Genomic DNA, 24627 nt, shown 5'->3' on the forward strand with positions numbered 1-24627 from the left:
TTAAAGCTCAGAAACAGACTAGAAACCTCTCCATGAGGTTTTCCAAACAGCATCCCTCTCTCTACACTGATTTCAGTTTACCCATAATTTATAGAATGAAAAAAGTATTAGCTGAAATGGGCTTCAGGTCATGGAGGCCAAGAAAGCCCTATCTCAAATACCTTAAATTTCTAGTCCCAGGGCAACCATTAGAGTATCAACATGTTCTTCAATCCATTCTCCATACCCTACCAGGATTTTATATATGCATGGCTACCTCATGGMTGCTCTTACTCTGCTGGTAAGAGCAGTTAACCTCATCATCTGAAATAAAAAGAGGAACACAACCTAGATACACCCTTGCTTGCTTCAACTGTCCAAAGGGACAGGCCACATCATTCTTCCCCAGACCTGGGGACTTAGCAATGCAGAACAGTGCTAAGTCAGAACACAGACAGGGGTAAGCAACTRAAYAAGCAGCTAGAACTACATGGTGGTAACATTTTGATCAATGTATTAATGTCACAGTAATACCTAAGCTTCCACTATCATGATACCCTGTATACAACASGTTTCTTTTCCTCTTAACCAGATTTTCAGTTATTCAAGTTCAAATCACCAGAAGACACAAAACATGGTACATAACGCAGCTGGAAGTAACAGTTGTAATCACTACTGTATTCTTATTGGCAAAATAAAATTGATATCRTATCTATTGTGGAAAAGAATACGTATGATAAGAATGGGGTTTTTGCCATTTATTGTCATAGACATCTTCAACAGCTGTATAAACAAACACCTCTTTTAAAAGAGGAAGCTATTATCCATAGCTTGCCTTATATTAAAACCTAGTGTAATTTTGTGCCGTGCACACACACTCAATACAACTTGTATTCCTAGAATATCCTCGGCTTCAAAAGGGCAGAAACAAGAAAGCAGAGTAGAAAGAGCTCCTGCTGACAGTACTTCGCATTTGTAACTTTCATACTGCTTGACTTAATACAATTCTTTCCTGTTTACAAACATGTGTGCCCCTGCAAAGCAGAAACCATAACAGTAACACTAGAAATGAGACAGAGTCATAGCCCCGTCAGACATTTGCCACTAGTTTTCAATCTGCACTTTGTGCAGAATGACTAAAGACACCAATCTGCCACATCTCCTGGGATGAGTTGCAATTTGCTTAGCAAGAACTCAGACTAAGCAAGTGGCTCTACAACCTAGCAGAACTGCATCTGAGAGCAGTTAAGTAAATGAAATTATGAACATCAGCATGATTTTGTGGGATCTGATACAATACATACTAAAATAAACATTAGGCTTTAAAAGTTATAGGGTTTTTTTGCATCTTCAAGCAAGTTCAAGACAATTACCAATGCATGCCTTCAATATTAAATTTAATTCGACATTCCATGCTCAACAACACAGTGATTCAGCCGAAAAGTTGCATGAATCACAACAGATCAGGGCTGAGATCAGACACCTGGTACAGGCCTCTAGAGGTAAGATACAAGTGCTGGATGCAGAGAGCGCGGCTGAATAAGACAAACACTACTGCATTTTCAACAGAATGTTCTCAGCCTCTAGTTATTTGTGCCTCACCAATCCCCCAAGCACACAAAAAGAGTAAAAAGGGTCCTCCCACTATGCACCCCTCAAAGTATTCAAACCTTTTTGTATAGCCAATACATCATGCACTAAAGGGTTCCACAGATAACTACTTTTTGTTAACTTTTTGTTTAGAGCCTGCTACTTTGCAGCCACCATTTTTACCAAAATCAAAATGAAGCATGATGGCTTGAAAATTTGCAAGTCCTTACCTAACTTCTCCAAATTGCTCAACTTCTGAATCTTCTGTCAAGTTTTTCCTCCCTCTGGAAGGTCGTTTCATACTTGGCTCCTTCTGAGGAGGCTTGGGGGCAGGACAAGGGGAAAAAACAAYGCACACTTCACTGCATATGTAGACTGGCAGTGTACTTGAGCAGTGGCATAACAGCATTTTCTTCCCAGGATTCACCAGTTTTCAGTGTGCAAGGAAACTGTTCTAACAGAAACTCAAATATGTCTAAAAATCACAAATCTTAGGAGCAATCCAATCTCACAGCACCATACTAGCTCTATACTAAATTASGATTTCCAAGTCTAACATTCATCTACAAGCAATTTCACTTGTTATGACTCAAATTACTCCAGAAACAAGAAAGTTTTCAGGTGTCCTTCACTTTTTGTGCCAAAAATAGTTTAGAATTGAACACTTTTTGCTGTTCCATATAAACAGTCAAATAAGAAAAAAATCCAGCATAAAAYACAAAGGGACTTAACTCTGAAAAAGTATTTATTTTTTAAAAGAAAAGTTCCTGTATGAATAAAAGTCCAGAGCAAAGAAACAACCCACAGAATTCCACAGAAGCCTGCTTTCTAAGCCTTGCATGACGATCTTCATAAACCCCATTTGAAAAATTAAACCAAGAATATCTGTTTGGGATAGACTTCTCCAAATGTGGCTCGCTCAAATCACCGACAAATGTCAAGTGTGATTTTTCCCTCATGAAAGTCTTACTGACTGTTACCATTAGCATGTTATCTAACCTCCACAGTTCTGTTATTTTAGTAGTTTGCAGCTGGATAGGCATCCCCACCACCTCGTTTGAAAGTCCATATCAAGGAAGCCACCTACACTCTTCCYAGGCTTCCTGTCCTTAGCAGCACAAGTAACAACCACAACAAGAATCAATCTTAAATGACACCAGATTATAACCTGCTGCTCCAAAYGCCTTCCTTTAAAAATAAGTGATCTTAATGTTACAGCTTTCCAACTTCCACTGCTCCAGTGGTAGATTATAATGGATACCTCGGCTATGGTATTTATCTCATTTGGGAGGCCCTAATTAGTGTGACAACATACCTTCCCAATTATTGAGTTAATAATTCAGTAACTCCCCCATGTCATTCCTAGGAGAYGGACTAGTTATATGCTTATAAACCATTATTATTTCATTAAATAAAATTTAAAAAAGCTTTTACAATTCTAGATGTAAGAATTTAATTACATCTAACAAACACTTGTATATTTATATTTCATCAAAGAATAAMTCTCTTAAGATTATTAAAGAAGTCAGAGAACAAAAAGAAATTATTTAAAGTGCGCTGTCCGAGGACTTGTTCAACTTCTGTGTAGTGTTCTAACATTTGCTCAGCCTTAAAAATGGAAAATACATGCCTGAATGAACTGAGTAGCAACAAGTCACTTGCAGACATTTTGTGTTTTATCACCTGAAGTCAGCTGCAATTAAAGCAGCAAACCTTATTTTATGCAACAATAATATGTGGAATTTGCTAAGAAATCAAAGAATTAGTCATTTACAGGCATAACACTATCCCACAGTTCTATCAGGCATGAAACAAACATCAAACYATACCTTATACTGCATGATCTTGGGCTGACACCAATATTATTAGAAGACAGAAAACATTTCTTAAAAACAAAAACAATAACAATTTGGCAAGCGAGCCAGGAAAGCATGACAAGAACCCCAAGGCTCTCCTCTAAAGCACTTACAAAGACTACTGCTGTGCCGTATCCAGGCAGAGMACAGACTTGATTCTATAAAGCCAATGTTTAAGATTAAATTTAAGACAGTTTATAATATGGCTGCTTGGGTAAACGAGAAAAAAAAACAAAACAAAGCTGCTTAAACTGAAACATACTCTGAAGGCAAGCTTACAACTCAACTTTAAATACACAAAATAGAAGATCTGACTAGAAGTAAACACCAAATATACAATACCAAACTTCAATCTAACAAGAAGCATTTCTAAGTTACCATGAGTATGTGTTTTGGATTGCATCTGCCCCATTCACTTCAAAAGTCACCTAAACTGCAGACTGACTTTAAGTGGCAAGAAACACACCAGCACTCCTGTATTAATTGTTATTTATGATACTTTTCTCCTTCCGTGGGGCGGGGGGGGGAGGGACGGGGGGGACGGACAAATTCAAATACTTCATCCAGCCTTCTGTGAGGCTGAAAAGTGGAAGAGAAGAGCTTGAAGCTGTTCGGCCTCTTCCTCCCAAATGACATTACACCTCTAAGCACCAACAGATCTTCCAGAGGAAAAGCAACTAGACTGAGAAAAGTCTGTGCAGAAGAGTGGAAGCGTGGTCTAAGAAATAAAAGAGAACTAGAAGTCAGGATGGAACAAGAAATGAGCTGCAGCACTATCTTACAGTAGTCCTGATCAACTAAAACTACTATCTATTATTACTTCCCTCATCACCGAACTGCTAGTTTTACATCAGCTTGTTCAAGCACTGCCAAGCATGTAAGCACACAAACTGATGTGGCTTAAAGACCATTTACTCAGCTTCAAGCAGACTTTACAGCTTATTACAAACTCCAAGAGACCACACTAGTCAGGGCAGCTCTGACAGCTTTGCTGTTACACACACATTGTGTTCAGAACACTGATGACCTGTCTCACATGTTACATATACACACCAAGTCACTGCAAAGGATTTTTCATCATCTCCAAATGAGCTTCCCATTTCACAACTGCTAATTCTCTGCAGAGCATTTATGAAAATACTTAAGTCTTAATATACGAATACAGTTTCCTTTCATCAGTACCAAGTGATTAAATCACTACATGCTTGTAAGATCTTATTATGCAGCCTCCCACACAACCCCCRCCCCCAATTTCTGAAATTACTAGGGATGCTATGGGCATTTAAGTATTCTGGCAGTGCCAAACTAAGCAAAAGCTGGTTCAATTGAAGAGCCTTTWGCACCACAAGCCATACCACTACATAAAAATACTCTCAGACATGTCAAGCAACCAAAGGGTTCCATTTGTACTATGCTGACATTAGTATTCCAGAAAGAAGTGAACCATGAAAGAGTCAGAGCTAGCTAGAAAAAAAGTAGTAAGAAATTAAGTTTCAAGAAGTGACAATATATGAAGAGACAAGCCAGTAATTTWGTGATCAACACTTTAGGAACTGTAACTGGACACTACACAGCATCAGTTAAAGGCTTCTAAAAGTTTTACTAAGAAATAAATTTTTCTGTAAACTTAAGTTTTATATATCTCTCTTCTCCTTGCCTAAGCATTAATTCCCAAGTGTTTTATCCACTGTTTAATATTTAAAAAAAAAAMAAAAACCTGTCTAAAATATCATCTCCAGAAAAGCCATTCTGTAATTCAATCAAAAAACTTTAGAAGTGGCTGCTACTGTGAACTTGTCTGCTGCTAGTAAGAATAATCACTTAACTGTTCTAATATTAGACACTTATTTTTAGCAGAGAGAAAGAGGAGTGCTAGAATGACATACTAAGATGCATACCATAAGCATGCAGTAAGCAACAAACCACCATTAAGTTTTTTAAACCTGCACACTACCCAAAGCAGGCAAAAGAAAACAGCTCTGAAGCACCTGCTGAAACACACCAGTTCCATACAGAGTAAACAGGCTTACACACACTGAGCTCAGCTTCGTGAAGCCAAAATGCCCACCTCTGAACCACAAAGTATTAAAACTAGCTAACCAATTCAAAGATAAATAAAGGAATTTATGCCTGCCAGYTAGATTTCTTAGAGTGCTGCATAGATGTTCTCTGCCTGCAGACTGGTAAACTGACAAACTGACAAAACACCTCAATCTGTTGAGGCTGGAATTCCATTACTATCACACTGACGAGTTCATCCAAAGGGGAGTGTGGTGTTTTCTTGTCTGTGGTGTTTTCTTGCCTAGGGGTGGGGAGGAGAGAGTGCTTTTTYTTTCCACAAAGTGTTAGCATGATAAAGTATACAGTGATTGAGTTGTTAGAAACTCACAGCTAAAGTGAGCTCCTTCTTCAAAGTTACGGCACAAACACTAAACGTGTTTTGCACCATTTAGTCTCAAAGAGCTGAAGTAGCCCAGCACAAAGACGTTGAGACAAGTCCTCACAGAAGCAGGACATTTCAATCCASCAGACATCTTCAACAACACTCAAAACTGCTGAGCGAGCGAACTACTTTTAACCCGGTCCCTACAACAAACCCAACGCTCTCACTGGAAATAAAGCACCGACAGGAATCAACCAAGCAATAGCAACCCCTGCTACGCTCGCACCGTGCTTCGAGGTGCTCTCCCTCCGCGCTGCGCGGGGAGGSGAGCGGGGAGCGGCAGCGCAGCCCGGGCTCGCCCCGCAGTCCCCGCGGCGGGCGGGAGSAAGGCGCTCGGCGGCCCGAGCAGCTGCCCGGCTCCCTCCCTCTTTCCCGCCCTCGCCCGGCCGGGAGTCACACCAGCCCTTCTCGGCCGCCGACACGAGCAGGGGCGGCTCGTCCGGCCTGCTCGGCGGGCCCTAGACAAAGGAAGGAAGTAAGCGGGGACGAACCGGGGCGAGGAGGCGACGGCAGCCCGACTCCCCCCGGGCGAGCGCGGCCGCCGCATCTGTGTGCGCTCAGCCGGGGCCAACTCCGGCGGCGGCGGGCGAAGTGACCCGGAGGGCACCGAGCGAGACCGGCGTGCGAGAGGAAAGAGGAGGGAGMAGCGGCGGCGGGAGATGGAGAGAGGAGCGGGGCCAGTGGCTCACCAGGATCCGCTTGAAGAGGTTGCTCTCCTTGGGCGGCAGCGGCACGGACGGCATGGCGCGGGCGGCCCCGGGACAGGCACGGCGGGCGGGGGTGGGGGCGGCCCGGGAGGGGCGGCTGTCGGTACGAGGGACGGGAAGAGGGGGAACGCCGGGGAGGAAAAGCCCGAACTCGGCGGGGCGGCGGCGGCGGCTCTTTAACTCATAGCCCTGCGCCGCCCGCCCTCCCCGCCGGCTCCCCCGGGCCCCTCTGCGCAGCTGCCGGGGCGGCCTCGCCGCCCGCCTGACGCTGCAAAATGGCCGCCGGGGTCTCCTCGGCGCAGGCGCAGCCCGCTCCCCTCACGGCCCCCCCCTCCGCCCGCCCGGCCCCGGGCAGGGAGCGAGGATTCCCTGCGTGATTCCCTGTGCGATTCCCGGAGCGTCGGCTGAAGCGCTCCGTTCTCGGCGCTCAAAGGGCCGCTTCGAGAGCCAGGCTGGCCGCAAGCCTGGGAGGGAGGCGGCGTTGGGAAGGAGCSCAGCCTGTACCGGCGGCGGGCCTCGGGGTGGCTCTGCGGGCTTGCAGTGCCCTGGCTGGTATTTAAGGAAACAACAGCAAACTTGGCAGCCAGGCTTTGAGCAAGCGGGGACGGCCCCCGTCGCATTAAGGCATTTTCAGCAGTTGGTTATGTAAAACTTCCCGACACCATCGTGCGCCCATAGAACGGCGGCGATTCATCGCTTGGGTCCTTCACCGAAAGAGGTCTAAGGTCTTTTATTTTTTTTTTTTTCTTGTTATTCCTAAAAATCTTTCTTAAAAATGAAACAAAACCACCAGCAACCAGGAATACTAAAACGCCATGGGCCGGGGCATTGCTTAAAAGGAAAACTGGTTAAACAGTCGAGGTTACAACCAATTAAAAAGATATTGTCACAGGGAGAATAAACTGACAACTTCAGTTAAAATTTACGTTTACATAATTAACCCTTAGAAATATTAATTATATTTTGGCATTTATTTCAAAGTATCTTAGTTCTGTAACAATATCGTTACCCACTTACAGTCAGATGATGAACATGATAAATAACCCCGAGTAAAGCAAGTGTTCAGGAAACAGTAACTCGCTAGAGCTGATTAGRAAAATCCGTGTACTTAACATATTTTATTTGGTACTCGGTAAGTAGATGGCTGTGAGACTGAAGATGCCAAGCAGCATGTCCTTGACTTGACACAAACCTTGCTGAAGCTGATGACATGATAGCTGCTTTCCGGCTAACAGAGAGAACAACAGAGTAGACAATTTCTTGGAAGAGAGTAACCTGAATGTCAGCCTAACTTGAGGACTACTAATTAGGGAAAAAAAAAAAAAAAAAAAAAAAAAAAAAAAAAAGGAAGGAAAAAAAAAAAAAAAGAAAAAAGAAAAAAGTGGAATGCTCAGGAAGCCTCCTGAGATGAAAATAGCAAATGTGAGGGGAGCATAAAGTTTGCCTATAGTTCTTCATAGCTTAGCCACCAGCTTGTGGATGCTTTTTGTGGATGCTTTTTGGTATCTGTAGTGTTTTGTTAATCTCTCTAGATGTGTGGTCTGTAATATGGAATATCTCTATTGTGTTTATTTCTCACCTTTTTGTTCTGGCGTGCTTCTGATCATGTCAGTCAGCTGGGTCACTGATCACAGTATGTGKGTTTTGAAAACACAGTACCCAATTTACTCTTCTTTCTGCTGTATGCTGTAGTAGTGCTGTACTGGGTGTCTGATTTTTTTCAGAGCAGAAGTATTATTGACAAGGATGACAGCCTTGGCTTTTCCCTGCAGCATCACTTTCAGAGCCTATGTGTACCATGTCATGCTCCAGCACATTCTACAACTAGCTGAACCCTTGACTCCATGAATCCTAGCAAAATACATGTTATGCCTCTGGTTGGGTGGAATGATAAACAGATTCATCATGGAGATGGGTCAGGCAAGTATTGTGCTAGGTGGACCTTTGGTCTGAAGCAATAAGGCTRTTCTTGACAGCTAAAGGTCTCTGTTTCCTGCTAGTCCAAACTCGGAAAGGAATGCTGTCTAGAAGTAGGCAATAGCAAATAGGMGGCAGGGGTTCAATTTGCATCTAGATGTGTCCGTATTAAAAGTCTGTGTTAAAAGCAGCGAGAAAAGGAACGCAGGGAGGCAATAAAAGAAACATTTGTAGGCTAACTGAGAGAGAATAAACAAAGAAATGAGCTTTGTGGGAAGGCAGAGCTTCAACTGAAAGTGAGGTTTGGGAGCAGAGTCAAGAAAACTTCTTGTAATTTAATCCCACTGTGCTGGGCAAAACAAGGCTCTCTCTACAGGCTTTGTTAATAAAYAGGACTGCATTCAAGATGTGTATGATTCTGACACCATTTTTTCTTCAAAAGGAAGAATTCAGAAGTCTGAACTACTTGAGCTGGAAGGGGGAGCAATGTGAAAGTGTTACATAGATTGTAACAAGCTTGCTATTTTTGCTGTATGTTTCACTTTACTCCCTGACCTGTGGAAGTTGTGGCGGTCTGATTGCACACGGCTAAACCCAGTTAGGGCCCCTGGGCAAAACAGGGCCTCAGCCTGGGCATGGACCTGCCTTCARGCCAAGCACATTGTAAGGCCTGTAGCCTAATCTGTCTGATGAGCCATTCCTTTGCCTCCAGTTTCTAAAGCTATTTGGCAGGTTAGGAGTGCCAGGTTTTAAAGTACAGGGCCACCACGTCTATCCCAAAGCCTGGGAGCCCAGCTGTCTTTCTGCTGTCCCTGTTCCCTTCTGCACCCAGTGTCACTACAGGCTACTGTGGTAGCTGAGGAAGGTGGTGGCACCCTGCCCCAAATAGCCTGTGCCCCAAAGMCCCTGTCCTCACCRGTTCCATCAGCAGCTGCTGCTTCAGCCATGCAGGTTTTAAGTCATTGAAATAAACTGTAAGAGGGATGGAGGCACAGACAGCAATGGGGCTTTACATCCTGCTTTCTCAGTTCCCATATTACAGTCTAAAAGCACACAGCAAACTTAGGGAGTGTATCTTACATGTTTTGAATATGAGATGCCTGAACTAGGTCCTGTCGTGGATGGTCCCTGGCAGCCCTGCTGATTGTGCCAAGTCCAGCCCTTGTCTTGGCTGTGTGGCCCCTGCACACTTTGCTGCCTTGGGAGGGAGCCAGACTTTGCTAGTCTCTATTTTCACACTTAAGTTAAAAYGTTTACCCACAATGCATAATAAAAACTGAACCATGATCACATTTAATCAGAGTATTTAATGCAAGAACCATTACTGKCTGGTGCAGAAGCTGATTTGAGTTGCTTTGGCCCACACTGTTCTTTTAAAACCAATTTTGGAGCACACAGTCTACTTAGAGTTTCATGTTCTTATTAGGTTCTTGGTCGTCCTCCCAGARCTTACCTTCCCAAGACTTTTAAGTATCAAATTGCATATTTAAAGTGCCAGTGCAAGTATAATTTTATTATTTCATTTCACTGAGCCCCAAAGGTCATAGTGGAAGAAGAGTGAGGTACAGTGGGAATGGTGCCTGGTGGATGACATCTCTCACAGCACATCATTGTGTGCTCAGGCCTGGGGAAGCATCTTGGAAATTTCAGTTTGCTGGGGCYCTTTTGTAGAATTGGACCAGCTCTGGGGTGGGTCCTGTTTGGGAGTGGTTTTCCTTCTGTCTGCCTTGCCTCCTGTCCCCATGGGTGGAGCAGAGCCAGAAGCTGTCCTCAGGTCTAAACAAGTGGTTGGTTGTCATTCAAGCACTGAGGTTTGATCCAAATTCTTCCCATCAATCAGTCCAGTTTTCAGTCTTTTGGAATATTTAGCACACCAAATCCCAGTGATGTTTTATGTGACAAATACCAAAGTTTTACCTTTTTTWAAAAAATAAATTTTGTATAATGACAGTAGCTGTGAATAAAAGGGTTTTTTTTTTTGTCATTATAGTATTAAAAAACATTACTTAAATATTCTTAAAATTTTGATTAGGGAGGTAGTGGTATAATGTTTAATAATATCTTTTAAAATGTCCACATACATCGTATGTTTTAAATCATACTTTTTGAGGAAGCTGCARCTAACTAGCAACAATCAGAATGATAATGTTTATTAATATTTGTCTGCCTCTAGTAGCATAATTCATTTTAATAGAATTGAATAGTGAGCTTTGACCCCAAGTGGAACTTCATGTTACTTTATTCCGACTTCTCTGAAATTAATCTTCTACWAACCAGATTTGAAAGGCAGAGGCTGCCTTTGCCGCCGGCGCGGCTCGGGCGATGTCGYTGAGGCGCGGTGCCAGCAGCGGCGGGGACGCGGGAGCCACGCTTTTCCGCAGGCATGCTGGGACTGGGAGTTCGCCCGCTCCACTTCCCGTGTGCCRTGGCCCCGCGAGCCGCGGCGGGATCCGTGCGGCGCCCGGTGAGTGCCGGAGCTCTCCGCGGCTCCCGGGGAGCGCAGCCCCCGCGCCGCCGCCCCCCGCCCCGCCGCTGCTCCTGCCTCTTCTTCCCGCCCGCTCCCGCCGTCCCCGACCGCCCGTGAGCCCTGCGGCGGGGCAGGGCTGCCGGGGGCGCTTCCTGCCCGGCTTKCGGSGGCTTTGCTCGGRRTAGCCGCGGTASGCGGCAGARGTGGGTGGGAGATGTTCCCGGCCGCGGCCTCGAGCTGTTCCCGGTCCAGCCGGTGTGCACTGAAGTACAGCCTCCTGCCGTGTACTTGCAGATTCGCACGTGCTTGAGTGCTGCTGCATGGAGCCGGTAGCATCTTTGGGTTTTAGAAATGCTTTTTATCACTTCTGAAAGTGTTCGCGAACTCTTTTCTGTCTTGAAATTACTGTTTGTAATTAGAGAGTTACGGTTGTCACTTTCGCTTACTGGTTTTGATTTGTGATGTGCTCGAGGTAATCTTATTACATTAAAAAGTTATTAAAATCTGGTTTGGAGATCGTTCAATAGGTCATCTAATGCTCATAGCTCTGTAAAAGTTTTATGTGTGTTTATTTTTGTGCAAATGTGATATGGCAACACCTCTCTGAGAAGGAGAAGCCTTTTTCATTTAACACAGCAAAATTACTTTGRTACTTTTGGCTTCCTTGAAGGTCTTGTCATGACTCACGTTTTTTAGGCATTTAAACCAAGAATCTTACTTCTGAGAGCTCAGGCAAAGCAATTATTATTCGAATACATTGCTTCTTARCTTATTATTATAATAATTAATATGTTTAATGAATKAATTAAAATAAAAGTCAACATTCATGTTTTWGAATTGAGTTGATGATGGTTAGCASTTAGCCAGACAACAGTGGGCCATGCTGATCTGCAGTAAGTCCATGTTCATCAGCAGAATTAGGTCTTTYGGAACTGAGTCAATTCATGCCCCTGAGCAACTAAATCCAGGATCATAGATAATGAGCCCGATTTGTGCCTTTTGCTGTGTTCCTGGTGAGGGGAAGAGGATCCCTCTGCTACAGCTGGTTTTAATCTCTAGACCAGTACATGAGGGGTATCATTTGCTTTCTGTACTTCAAACCAGTCTTGAAATTGCTGCTGTGGACTTGATAGCACCTGCTGGTTGGGAAATTTGGGGTAGGTACAGAAGTGGAATAAAGGTCCTTCCCTCCTTCTGTAGGTAGTAAAACAGGTATTCAGACAAGCAAGATGCCATACTTCTAATTTTACTGCATATTGCTCTTYCKTCATTGAGGACAAATGGATGAAAGTAAATAGGTGAGAATAATAGATGAGTTATTTGTTAATAAAATGCATGAAGATGCACAGAAGGTCTTGACACTGATGAGTGAAAGATAATTGTGCCAGGAAACTGAAACGTGGGTTTCCAGGAGATCTTGTTGCAAAAAGGTTCATGGTCTTATTTTCTCAGAATCCACTTATTTGTAGAAATTGGCGGGAAGACCGGGACCATGGCACTGGCAGGGCTGACACAGGGAGTGCTTCATTGTTTGTTAAACCTTTTCTGTGTGAGTAGTCCTAGAATAAGTGTGATTTCAATTAAGTGTTCCCGGTAGAGTCTTGCACTCTAATATAAAATTTTAGAGCATGGTAGTAATTCATAACACAGTTTGCAATGTTGATGGTACAAAGTGAAGAGGAAAAGATCTTTCATAGAGCAGCAGTAATGCTAAGGGGAGCCTGGGTCCTATTAAACTGTAGGCCAGGTGTCTCAGAAAAATACAGGAACTGTATTCAGAGTGCCTCCCTCTTACATTTTGGATGGAAAATATTATGTTGCTGAAGTGTAAATATATCCTGRTAAGAAGTATACAGGGGATATAARGGACTGCTCCCATGTYTTCTGCATATATGAATGAGTGATAYTATACAAGTGTATTGCAGTCCTATTGAMTGATCTGTTGTGTGGTCATTTACTAATGTCCTTCCTTTATGGTAGTGGATATAATTTGGTGTGTAATTCTGGTCACTTTGTACATTCTCTGTATAGAATTCTTCACCTCTAATATTCATTTGTCTTCTCAGCAACATTTTTCTTTCACCAGTAAGGCATGAAATGATTGCATTTTTCCAGTGACACATAYGGCAAAATGAAGCTGTTGTCTGTAAAGCCTCATCTTTAGGAGCTTTTCCATAATATAKATAGGAGGAGGTGAGAGTTTGAAGAGGTGGGAGAAAAGACTTTTTCTAACCCTCAATCAGTACAATGGTGATGATAAGAGCTTCTGGTTTAAACCAGGACTGAAACAAGAATAGTTTGTCCATGGCAAACATTTGTGTTGCTGTAATCAAAACCAGGATCTGGGCTTGATACAGTCCTTGTGTTTGTTTATTGTTGTGTGTTGGTTTTTTGTTTTTTTTTTAATGGAATGCTTTCTTTTTCTAAATAATAACACTGGCCCATGTATTGTCTTCTTTTAATTTCAGGTGGTGGAAAAATAAGAAACAAAATGAAACCTTTCCAAAAGGTCTGTCTTTTCAAGAGCCTGCTTGCCAATTGCCACTGTCACAGCCAMCTTGACAGCTGTCTTCTTCCTCCTGTTGCAAAGAAGATAGGCTGTGTGGTGGGACTGCACAACCATGGATCTTGGAGGCCAAAGTCTTTATTGGACACAGCTAGATTCACTCTGTCTTTTAACAGTTGGCACAGGAAAAACCATCAGGGTTCTCAAGCTTTGTGGAAGCATGAGACTGTGCAGAAGTATCTGGAGACTCTAAGCAAGGAATACCAGCAGGTTAGTCATCTGTTAAATGCAGACTCATTAAATGACTTTGARCAAAGAACCCTGAGGAGAAGATGTGCCGATCTGTCCCCCATTGCAGCTGCRTTTCAGGAGATCAAAGAGGCTGAAAGAGAATTTCAGGAGTTAGAAGCGATGTGCACAGGTAATGGAAAACATCTACTTGCTTGCTTCAGAACAGCAGCTGTGCTTGTGACAAATTTCRTTGCCCAGCCTTTGAGGAGAGCTTTTGAGTAAATTCAGCCAGCCCTGGAACACACCCTGGTACCTCCCTGCTCCTGGGAACTTGCATGCTGTGAGGGTTTTCTGCATCCAGCCACATCCTTCCRTTTTTCATCTCACCTCACCTTAGTTTGAGGTCTTAATAAGGTCATTTTGGGAGAGTGGGGATCATTTGGAACCTCAGGGATACCTATCCAATAGATATAGTTGGGAAGTGTTTGTTTTGAGGTTATTTTTTTTAGAACTGAGAGCAGTTTTAACTGAAGWAAAAAAGTTAGTGAGCCTAAAACCTTTGATAGATGCAGACCTCAGCCGTGTTATTTAAAATGGGATTCCATCTGGCCAGTTCAGTGATATTTATTGAGCAAATKACATGAACTTTCATTAGGCTCTGAGCTGTCAGCTTCCAGTTTAAATGGCAAAAGCTAATATTTCTTTGAAAATATTTGGGCAGTCCTTTAAGAAATAAAAACTGATGGTTGTTTGAGAAGCTGTTGCTTTTCAATAATCTGTGACAGTAGAATTTTGGATAAAAAAGTAAAAAWTTTTGCTGGTTTTGGTACTATTTGAGACTTGGAAAGTACTTACAAAATAAGTAATGGTGCAACATTTGGGAAAAAAATGCAACATTGTTGTGAGGAGGTGCACACAGTAGGAAGGAAAAAATGGCAACCATTCTACTACAGTGGTAAGTATYAAGCCAAGAGAGGGAATCCTTGACCAGGAGAGAATGGGGTTTACTTCAAAGYAGGGAAGGAAGGAAAAATGAAAGGGCAGGAGAAATCAGTACAGCAATAAATGGAGGACGACAAAAGTTCATGGTGCTTTTCAGACAGAGAGCCAAGGGGTGTTGATAAAACAGTAAGAGCCATACAGAAATAAAGGTRTAATGTAACTTATTTAGACATGTAGAAAACATTTGTATTCTTTAGTTTTGAAAATTAATAGACGTTTGTGCTTTTGAAAAAAGAAAATAGTTATTTAAAATATTTTAATCCTCTACCCTCTCTAATTCTGTTCACTGGAGAACAGAGGGGAAAGAATGAAGGGGATGAAGTACAATAATTTAATGCTGAAACAGAAGTGTTCTTGAAAGAATTAAAAAGTATTAAAACTCTGGAAAAGTTGTGTTTYATCTTAGGCTGTTTTTGGATCAAGTGAATTTAATGAAGAATTTTTCTAATTCCATAAATTGTGATGTGGATGGATGGAGTGAATTCTAGTTGAAAGAAGGGAAAATAATGGTAGAAAATGACAGCAAATAAATTAATTAAATGGAGCCAAACTATTCTGTCTCTACCATTTATCCTGTGGCCAAGTTAAAACACAGATGTCCCCTTCATTGGGCTGCTCATTGTTTTCCACTTAACTTCCTAGCTGACCCTCTTCTCTCTAGTACCTGAATTCCTGACAATCGATGTAGAATTTTATATTTGCAGCACTCAGTGAAGCAGAAAAATATTTCCCAGTTTCCCTCTGGTGATGTAAGTCATGCGGTAGGTTAAATGAATTCTGTTTTGCAGGGAGGTAGGAATGGGATACCAGTCCTCTGAACCTTAAGCTCATTGGTCACCCCCAGACCATCTCTCACCTCTGCTGACAGTAGTTAATTTGATGCTGTTTATCTAACTGATCAATAAACATACTTTTTGGATGAGCTAGAAGCAATTCAGAGTCCAGGTTTATGCTGCATCTATGACAGCCTATGGTTYCCATGCTGGCCACAAAGCAAAAGGTTTTCACCTTCTCTTTGCTGCTTTGTTCYCTCACTCCCAGCTACTCAAAGCTGGCTTCAACCATTCCCGCATTTGTGTTGTTAGTCATCCAGCTGTAATTTAAGTTTAGTTCAACTTGGCRTGGTAAAACATGCATTTATTCAACCAGACTTGACTTTTTAATTTCARTGAGTTGAGTTGTTTCACTTTCTGATGAGTAGAAAAGTGGTAAAAAAGCTGGTGGAAAAATGGGAAGAAAGATGAAAATGAGAGGGGTCTTGCAGTTCTAGCAGTGACAAGTTTTCCACTTGACTCCAACTGCCTTCCAAGTTTCTACTTAGTGTATAATCTATTGCTAACTGATCAGCATTTTTAGTTAGTGTAAACTGGAGTCTCCATAGCAGAAAAGGCTTGGAGCTCCTGTGAGCTTTACTTGAGAATGTTTCCTAGCAAGCTCTAAAATGTGGAAAGTYGAAGCCTAATCACATGTAAGATACCTGCTAGTCCTTCCAGTACTCCTGGAAAGTATGATCATTGAGTTAGCAATGTGCATCCTGGCTTGGGCTGCTCTTATTTGATTCTTTCATGCTGTTAAAAGGCTGCAAGCTTTTCTTCTTTTCTGCAGTGCATGTCTTTGGAATTTGCTCTAGGTGAGATTGGCTAACATCTATTCCTTTTGTTGGAATTTAGAGCTAGACAGCAGAGATGAGAAACAACTTCTAGAGCTTGCCTTAGAAGAGAAGGAAACCCTGGATAAAAAAATGAACATGATGTGCAGAAAGGTGAGCCTGAGGTAAACTTTTACAGCTTTGTAAATAAACATGTCAGTAAAATGTTCCTTTATGATCTTGCCAATAGATTCTGACACTTGATTTTAATGAAACGGAAGTCCAAMTTCTGTATTCTCCCTGAAAAGAAGTGGCAACATTAATTATTAGTAATCTTCTCAGTGACAATTGTGTCTTAKAAGCTGATTAATTGAGTCATTCTCTTGCTTGCTTGTCTGTCTGGAAATGCTGAAGGGGATTGCAAAAGTGGTAAGTCTGTGCTACTGAGACTTGACATGACATCCTAGTAACTGTTTTTGTCAGTAGAACATCCACTCTTGAAAGATTTCTGATTGGAACTTGCAGTCTTTCATTTTCTCTTCAGCTGACAGCCCTCCATGAGTAGGGAAAATATAAGCAAAGATGTTGAAACTATTCAGTGGAGACTGCTGTATTGGGTCATTTCTGGGTTCAGACAGAAATRATATGAAATGTGACTTCCTGAAAAATAAGATAAATATAAAGATTGGCTAGGTTAACTAAAAACTTTGTCTTCATATGTAGGTGGGGCTGGGAGGGTGACTTGGCACCTGACTTTGCAGGACTGGATTTTCAGCTAGCTTTCATGTGGATGCATCAGTATGTCTCATTTTTGCACTGACTGCAGTGAGTTACAATAGTCCTTGGTCAGTTTTTAGTTCTACTTAAYTAGTTTGCTAAAGGAAATCAGTGTGCTCAGGCTGTGGCAGTTGGGAAGGCTGGCTGTAAATTTGATTAAGAGAAAATTCAGGGTCATGAAGGAGATAATGGCTGGTTTTTTTGTTTTTTGTTTCTTTCCAGCTTTTCCAGCTTCTAGTGCCAAAGGAAAAATATGATAGAAGTCCTGTCATATTAGAAGTGACAGCTGGCAGAACAACTGGAGGTCAGCAAAGCCCCTACAGTGAAGATTACTTCAAACCTCCATCCAACTCTATTAAACGTCTTATGGGTTATTCTTAATGCTTTTTTTATACCTTATTGGCATAAAGTAATACTTTCTAAAGATRAGCATTAACCTGCCTAATGACTGGGGTTAGAGTTGCAGCTAAATCTAAGAACTGTGACTGCTGTTTATGTGGTAATGGCTTTTTATTTTAAGGGGACATCTGCCAACAGTTCACTAAAGAAATGTTTGAGATGTACCAGAGCTATGCCGACTACAAAYGCTGGACCTTTGACATCGTGAACTATACTCCAGCTGAGATAGGTACAGCAGTTCTTCAGAGATTCCACCAAGACAATGAAATTAAGAGCAGTTTTCCTCTGCTGTATTTGTCACACACTGTTTGTCTCTCCAGGAGGGTTGCATCATGCTGCTGCTCATATTTCAGGAGAGGATGTCTACAGGCATCTGAAATATGAAGGAGGGACTCACCGAGTCCAGCGAATCCCYGAGACGGGCCTGTCATCAAGAATGCAGCGTATTCACACTGGGACAATGTCAGTCATTGTCCTCCCTCAGCCAGAGGAGGTAAACTGTTAATTGGGGTGGTAAGGGGGTGCTGTACCAGTGGTCACCCATTTTGGTATTGGAGTAGGTGTTATTTGAAACCATGTTACTGTTTTGGGGATTTCTTTGATAACCAAGTGCTTTGTGCAAGTCCCAGCAAATGAACAGGTGCTCTGACTCTGGAAGGTGACAGTCCTYGGCTCTGTACCTTACATGTATAAATGGATCATCAGAAGCAACTTTGCAGAGATTTGCTGTTGCCTGAAGGGGCATGCAAATGAGTGATCATTTCATTAAGTATTCCAGCCCCAACACTGACGAGTCTCACTGCTATGAGTAAGCCAATTTTAAATTACATCATGTATCAAGACACGGACTATATCCAAGACAATACTCAGCATTGCATAGTAATGTGATTCTGCACATCGTTTTGGGGAGTGTTTTCATTTCATTCAAATTATTTGTGTCCTTCTCTGTTAAATCAAGGACAGTCTCCTCTGAACTGAACGTGAATGAGTGTGTTGGCTAGTCTGTCTGAGATCTCACTGCTACCAATACTTCTTAGACCAGCAATTTACACACAAAATAAATAAAACCAGGTCCTGTCGGCTTTTCCTGCACCTTCTCCTGCTTCTTTGTAATACTTCCCTTGCAAGATTGATCAGATCTTAATGTTTCTTTCCCATCCACTGAGTGCAGCCTATGGTCCAGGTCGTCATGGACTCCTATTTCCAGTGTAGCAATCCTTACTTGGATGGATCTGGATACACCTGTTTTTTCCTGAGTTAGATGATTCTAAGTACTGTTGCAAGAATCATTCAGGCTTGACTCATGAACAAGATCCTTGAACTGCTGTTTAGAAATGGTTGTTAAATGTTTGCTTATTTCTTAGTCTCTCTACCAAAGATAGTGGTTTCACAAAACACTGATTAATTTTTGTTTCACACACACACACACACACACACACACACACACACACACACGCACACGCACACACACACACACACACCTTGTTTTGTGAAGGACCTGGAGTGAGAGTTTGAAAAAATAAGTGAAGTGTTTAATGCATCACTTGCTTTTCAGAGATATTTGACACTGCATTTTTTAAATTGCAATTATTATAACTGTTACTTAGGAACAGATGTGCAGGGGAATTTTTTTGAGAAGTGATTTCTTGTTAAGGCTGAGTATCACTGACATCCAAATACTTTTAGAATGAGCAGGAAGTAGTAATTTTCTTTGATTCTAGGTTGATGTTAAAGTGGATCCCAAAGATTTGCGTATAGATACATTCAGAGCCAGAGGAGCGGGAGGGCAACATGTTAACAAAACTGATAGTGCTGTGAGAATTGTGCACCTTCCCACAGGTAAGTCTGACTGTATTTAGTACTTTTAAGCACACTAAATCAGTATCCTGAACAGACAGCTTGTGATCCTGCAGATTGTCTCTTGCAGGGTTGGGCCTTATATCAGCAAAAGGAARTAGCCCCTTCTTGTTCTGTCGCTCTTGAAGCAAGGCAATGTGAGAAGGAGGCTGTGTGCCAGGGGCACAGTGATTATGCCAGTTTTGTCTTCAGAAGGAGTGTTTAATGAATACACTGCCRTTGAAGGATGAAAGAACAAAAGGAGGGTGACAAGGATGAGGTAGAAGATGTAAATACTTTGCACTGTGTSCTCTGTGCCTTCAGAAATAATGACCACTGGCAACGAAGGGCATGCTTTGCCTAGCTGGAGTCTGTGTAGTTACAGGACTGATTAAAAAGAATGCTTGAAGATTTTCACTCAKTATTAGATAATGCTGTCRTATGTTAGATAGAAAGRTAAATGTTTATTGATGGGAAGGTAGTGTGTAGACTGGACCACTCTGTCATTTTTGGGATTTGTTTTTATTGAAATTTAGTGAATTTATCTCTGTGCACATGCAAAATCACTTTAGGCACAGGAAATTCCAGTAGTGACCTGAAACCAGCTGTTCCCTATATGCCTTTTTCTTTCAGAAATCAAATGAGAAGTACTACATTTCTTTTAAAGACCTTTATTTTGCTTTATCTCATTTTTTATAATTAAGTTCAAGACTCACTAGTGTTGATTAGACATCCATTTCTACTAGAATAATGAATTTTCCAGTCTTCAAGAGCTTATCTGGACTAAGATTTTAAAAACTTGTTACAATCTTTRAAACATGCTCCTGTAGACTGTTCACATTGCTTTTTTAACATATGACAGCTAATTGCAGTGAACCCGTTTTCTAGATGTCAGAAACTTGCTTGCTTCATGAAATTTTAAAATGTCCCTGACTTCTGTAGCACAGAACAAAGCCCCCCGGTGCAGCTGTGACAAGCTTAAAAATGCACTAATGGTTCTGGCCAGTGTGTTTAAATGACTTTTTATCCTATAGCTGAAAGCCCTACAAACCAGCACTCCAGTAGGTTTCATTTGCCTAATGTGTTAGAATTAATTTAGCTTGTTTGTTCTTTGTTATAATGGGCTTTTGGATCCCTCTGTAAAGGACTGGCAGTTGAGTGCCAGCAGGAGCGGTCACAGCAGATGAACAAGGAGATCGCTCTGCGCACACTGAGAGCTAAGCTGTACCAGCAGATCATTGAAAAACAGCTCAGTCAAGAGCAGAGTGCCAGGAAACTGCAGGTGAGGACAAATGGTGGCTGAGATTTGGAGAGGGTGTTGTGTTGTAGATTTGTTCCTCATCTCTTTGGGTGACGGGGACAGAGCAAGTGTGTGTCTAACCAGGGGTGCTTACAAGGGAGAAGAATGTTGTAGTTTAAAATGATGAGTCTGCCTTTGTTTACCCCAGTTCAGTTGTAGACTTCTCAAGCTATGAAAAGAGACATCAACTGTGGCTGGAAAGAAAAAAGTCAAAAGACTAGCTGGAATTATTCAAAAGGCAAAACTCAGCATCATGTACAGAATGTCCTCATTAAGGCAAGATTTACACAAATTAAGCACCAGTRAAAAGTTATTTTCAATGAAAACCAGGATCAGAAGTCCTCAGAAGTTCCTGAAGAACTTTTTAAGGCCATAGAGAACTTTTGAGAGAAACAAGTAAATAAACAATCTTGCCACTATGCAATTAGGATGCAGCTTATTTGATTCAGTTTAGTAGCCTTTTGAGAAAGAAACAGCTTTGGTAAGAGTTACCTCACATTATGCTGCGAAATGCACTTTTGTCTCAAAATGTCCTATTACTCTTTTCACATTATATGGGTATTTTCCCATTTGTGGTGCAAACTTCAGCAATGATCTATTGAAATAAAAATACTTCAGAATTAGAGAATTATTGAGTACTCCATACTGTCCAGCTTGGCTATTTAATCACTTATTTCAGGTTGCATTTAAGCTCATTGTCCCTGCAGGTTATTAACCCCATTGTTGTAAGCAGTGAGCCAAAAAGAAATTTATTTTTTGTTATTAATTTCAGCTTGAGAGCCTTCAGAGCTGCATAAGGGACTTACATGTACATTTGTATAAACAGTATGGAAAATCAGGCAAAAGTGAATTACATTTCCTAATGTTTCAGAATTTATTTAACAAATTACACATTTTGAAATACACATGTTGAATGTGGATGAAATTTTCACCAAATCCCACCGGAGCAGAGACCCATTTATTTCTTTGCATTTTTTAGCATTTAATTCTCCGTTTTAGTGAAGACCACAGTGTTTAGTGAAATGTTTAACCACAACAGTGCTACATTTGGTTTTCTGCTTTAAAAGTTGGAATTGCTGTTTGCACTCTCGCACTTCACCACTAGAGGGTAATTTAACTTCTTAATCTGTCTCTTTGGGTGCTAATTTCTGACAGCCATGCGTTGACTATGTTGCTTCTGTTACTCATGGAGATCACTTTCATTATTTTTTGTGGGAGCTACAACCCMCCCCCYGCCAAAAAAAACCCCACTCATATGTTTTTGGAGTAACTACTTTCTTACCTTACATGACCTTTGASAGTTACGTGGTTCTTACAGCTACTGAGATGGAACAGAAATATGCTGGAGGATATAAAAACTTGGTCCATGATACAGAATCACAAACAATACAATTCAGTAATGCAACAATATTTTAAAAAACCCTGTGTGCCAAACCAGTGACCACCAGGTTTGTAGTTGGAACAGGCTGATCCATTAGAGTTTATTTTAAGTATCCTGTTTTAGAGGAGTATTTGTTTGTTTGGTTTTTTTTTTAACACAACGTAACAGTTTTTGTTTTTTCCTGCTTTGCTGCAGTTGGGAACAAGAGCCCAGTCAGAGAGAATTCGTACTTATAATTTCACCCAGGACAGAGTCACTGACCACAGGATTTCATATGATGCACGCAATATCAAGGTAAGGGTTGCTTATGAGTATTTAGATACTTATGCTTACCATAAGAAGAGAAAATTAACGTAGTGAAAATAACGATACATATATAAATATATATCAATACATATATAAATATATATTTATGTGAAAAAGGAACCACTTATGCTCTGACAGAACATTGTAGTTTTAGAAAGCTTAAACTTTCTTTCCTGCCCTGTTGTAGTCTTAGAGATTAGGCACAGGCTGTAGCTCATTGGCCTACTTCTCTGTGTATTTTTCTCCTACTATATGAGTGGAAAATGACCAAGCATATAATCCTCAATGAGATCCATAAGTCACTTGGCCAAACTGGGCAAGTGATATTTGATATTCTTGAAGTATAGTACTTCCAAAAGAAAAACCTGACATGGAGGACTTTTTATTTTTGTTAGGCCATTCTTTCCTCCTCCTAATGCTGATGTGAGAAAAACTTTTACGTTTGCATCATAGGCCACAGTTAAAAGAAATTGAAACTGGATCTWTTCATTTTAAGATTATTTGAGATCTTGTGGGTGAGGAAGTATCTACATATGGCTTGAATCTTACTGATTGTTCAACCTGAAAAAGAGAAGGCTTTGGGGTAACCTAATTGCAGCCTTCCAGTAACCAAAGGGAGCCTATAAGAAAGAGGAAGAGAKATTTTTACAAGAGCATGTAGTGACAGGACAAGGGGGAATGGGTTGAAAATAAATGGGGTGTATTTAGACTAGATATTAGGAAAAGATTCTTTATTGTGAGGGTGGTGAGTCACTGGAGCAGGTTGCCCAGAGAAGCTGGGGATGCCTCATTCCTGYCAGTGTTCAAGGCCAGGTTGGATGGGCCTCTGAGCAACCTGGTCTACTGAAGTGTCCCTGCCCATGGTGGGGGGGGTTGGAACTTGATGATCTTGAAGGTCCCTTCCAACTCAGGTTATTCTATGATTCTATTTATTGTGGGTTTTTTTTCCAGTGGAAAAAACCCTGATAATAATGGGGTTTTTGCATTAAATTTATGAAAAACAAAGTAGAAAAAAACCTGATAATAATGGGGGGTTTTGTATTAAATTTATGAAAAACAAAGTTTAGGGCAATCCCTCAACATTTTGGCTTAGGCATCCAGTTTGCTGTAAGTGCTGTTGCATAGGGAGCAACACTTTTCAAACTACCACAGGAGTCCTGGGTAACTCCAGAGAACGCAGGGCATTCTGAATATGGARTGGCTCATATTTAATGGAGTGCAGAATACTGTGGCAGAGGAGATATTTCCATGATTGCATAAAGTGACTACTGTTAGTCRGTTACTTAGCATTTATATATTTCTTGAGTGAAACTGGAACCATAAACTGCCTAACAAAAGTTCAATGAGCTTTGCTTGCAAAACAGACTTGCTCTTKTCACAGACAAGGGTATTTGAATGAGGCTCTTCAATCCTTGATTGTTTTTGCTGGGGATGTTCAGGTAAGTGCATGGGTTACATGAAAGTGGCAGTAGCTGCTTTTGCTGCTGCCAGAATCAATGTGCCTTGTACAGGCAGGCAGCTGATGTTCTGCTGCTGTCCATTACTGCTGCTTTCACATGGCCAGGACCTGCAAGGATGAGCAAGTGGACAGACTGCAGGAAAAGTACATTTCAGKGGTTTGAGTAGTTGGTGCTTCAGARTAATRCTGAAGGACAGTGRGTAATGCTTTTGTCTGGTTYTTTTYCATAGGAAATTCTAAGTGGGAAAGAAGCACTGGATAAGTTAATCAACAGACTACTGGAGTATGCAGAGATAGAAGCTGTCACCCAATRTCTGGAAAATTTGCAGGCTTTAGAAGGAGGAGGCTGCTGAAGACTTTGTGTAGGGTTAAAACAGAATGGTTGTGTTTGGTACCAGAATAAAACAGATGTGTTTGTTGYAAGGTATGTTGATTAAAATCTATTCCTCTGTTTTTCAGTGTGTGATATTACTTTTCTTTTTTAATTTTGGGGTAAGTAGGTTGAATTTATTACTGCAGCCCTGGCAGAAAAGAACCAGCTTGGAATACTGTGTGCACACTCCTCCTGTCTTGGCAGCTGGGCTTTGTTAAGCTGGTCCTTCTCTTGACCATATCRCAGCTGGAAAGATGCAGAATTGTGATGGAGTGAAATAAATACCACATAGTGCACTTTTTGTCTGGTGGTGGGAGATGTTCCTCTCCAGGTGAAAGAAACTGAGCTCCCCTAAMATGTACTAGTGACCTCATGAATACTATTTATTTTTACACATTTATTGTGTGAGCTTCCCAAATGAAATTCCTTAGAAATAACTTTATGTTACAATGCTTTGTTTTTTTTTAGAGTAAATAAACAAAAGCAAAGGGAGTGAAGGGGCCAGAATGT

The 24627-nt window shown here is 41.5% G+C and overlaps 2 protein-coding genes across 8 annotated transcripts in view; one reads left to right on the plus strand and one right to left on the minus strand.

Annotated features, from left to right (window-relative positions):
- NAA16 (N-alpha-acetyltransferase 16, NatA auxiliary subunit) overlaps window positions 1–6847 on the minus strand; it is a 64838-nt gene extending 57991 nt beyond the window's left edge. For 2 of the 5 annotated variants that reach the window (XR_008965356.1, XM_057366326.1), the window contains exon 1: window positions 6558–6847. Coding sequence is in view for 4 of the 5 variants with exons in the window: in XM_057366326.1 (XP_057222309.1) it covers window positions 6558–6611 (54 nt within the window). In the remaining variant the exon portion in view is untranslated. The remainder of the gene's footprint in view (window positions 1–6557) is intronic. The other 3 variants (XM_057366323.1, XM_057366324.1, XM_057366325.1) reach the window with 2 other exon arrangements.
- On the plus strand, window positions 6200–24197 carry MTRF1 (mitochondrial translation release factor 1). 3 transcript variants are annotated; one of them, XM_057366333.1, is made up of 10 exons: window positions 6200–6575; window positions 13428–13886; window positions 16369–16460; window positions 17286–17367; window positions 17584–17691; window positions 17783–17955; window positions 19184–19301; window positions 20444–20580; window positions 22175–22273; window positions 23975–24197. In XM_057366333.1, the coding sequence occupies exons 2-10, from the start codon at window positions 13451–13453 to the stop codon at window positions 24095–24097; spliced, it is 1368 nt and encodes a 455-aa protein (XP_057222316.1). In that variant the 5' UTR covers window positions 6200–6575; window positions 13428–13450; the 3' UTR covers window positions 24098–24197. The 3 variants fall into 3 exon arrangements, with proteins under 3 accessions (XP_057222316.1, XP_057222315.1, XP_057222317.1); XM_057366332.1 differs by lacking the exon at window positions 6200–6575 and adding an exon at window positions 10618–10956; XM_057366334.1 differs by lacking the exon at window positions 6200–6575 and having other exon boundaries at window positions 13670–13735.
- The last annotated feature ends 430 nt before the right edge of the window (window positions 24198–24627 follow it).

This window comes from Malurus melanocephalus, unplaced genomic scaffold (genome assembly GCF_030028575.1).
Source record: "Malurus melanocephalus ecotype Western Australia unplaced genomic scaffold, MMel_1.1 scaffold_63, whole genome shotgun sequence".
Taxonomy (NCBI): Eukaryota; Metazoa; Chordata; class Aves; order Passeriformes; family Maluridae; genus Malurus; species Malurus melanocephalus.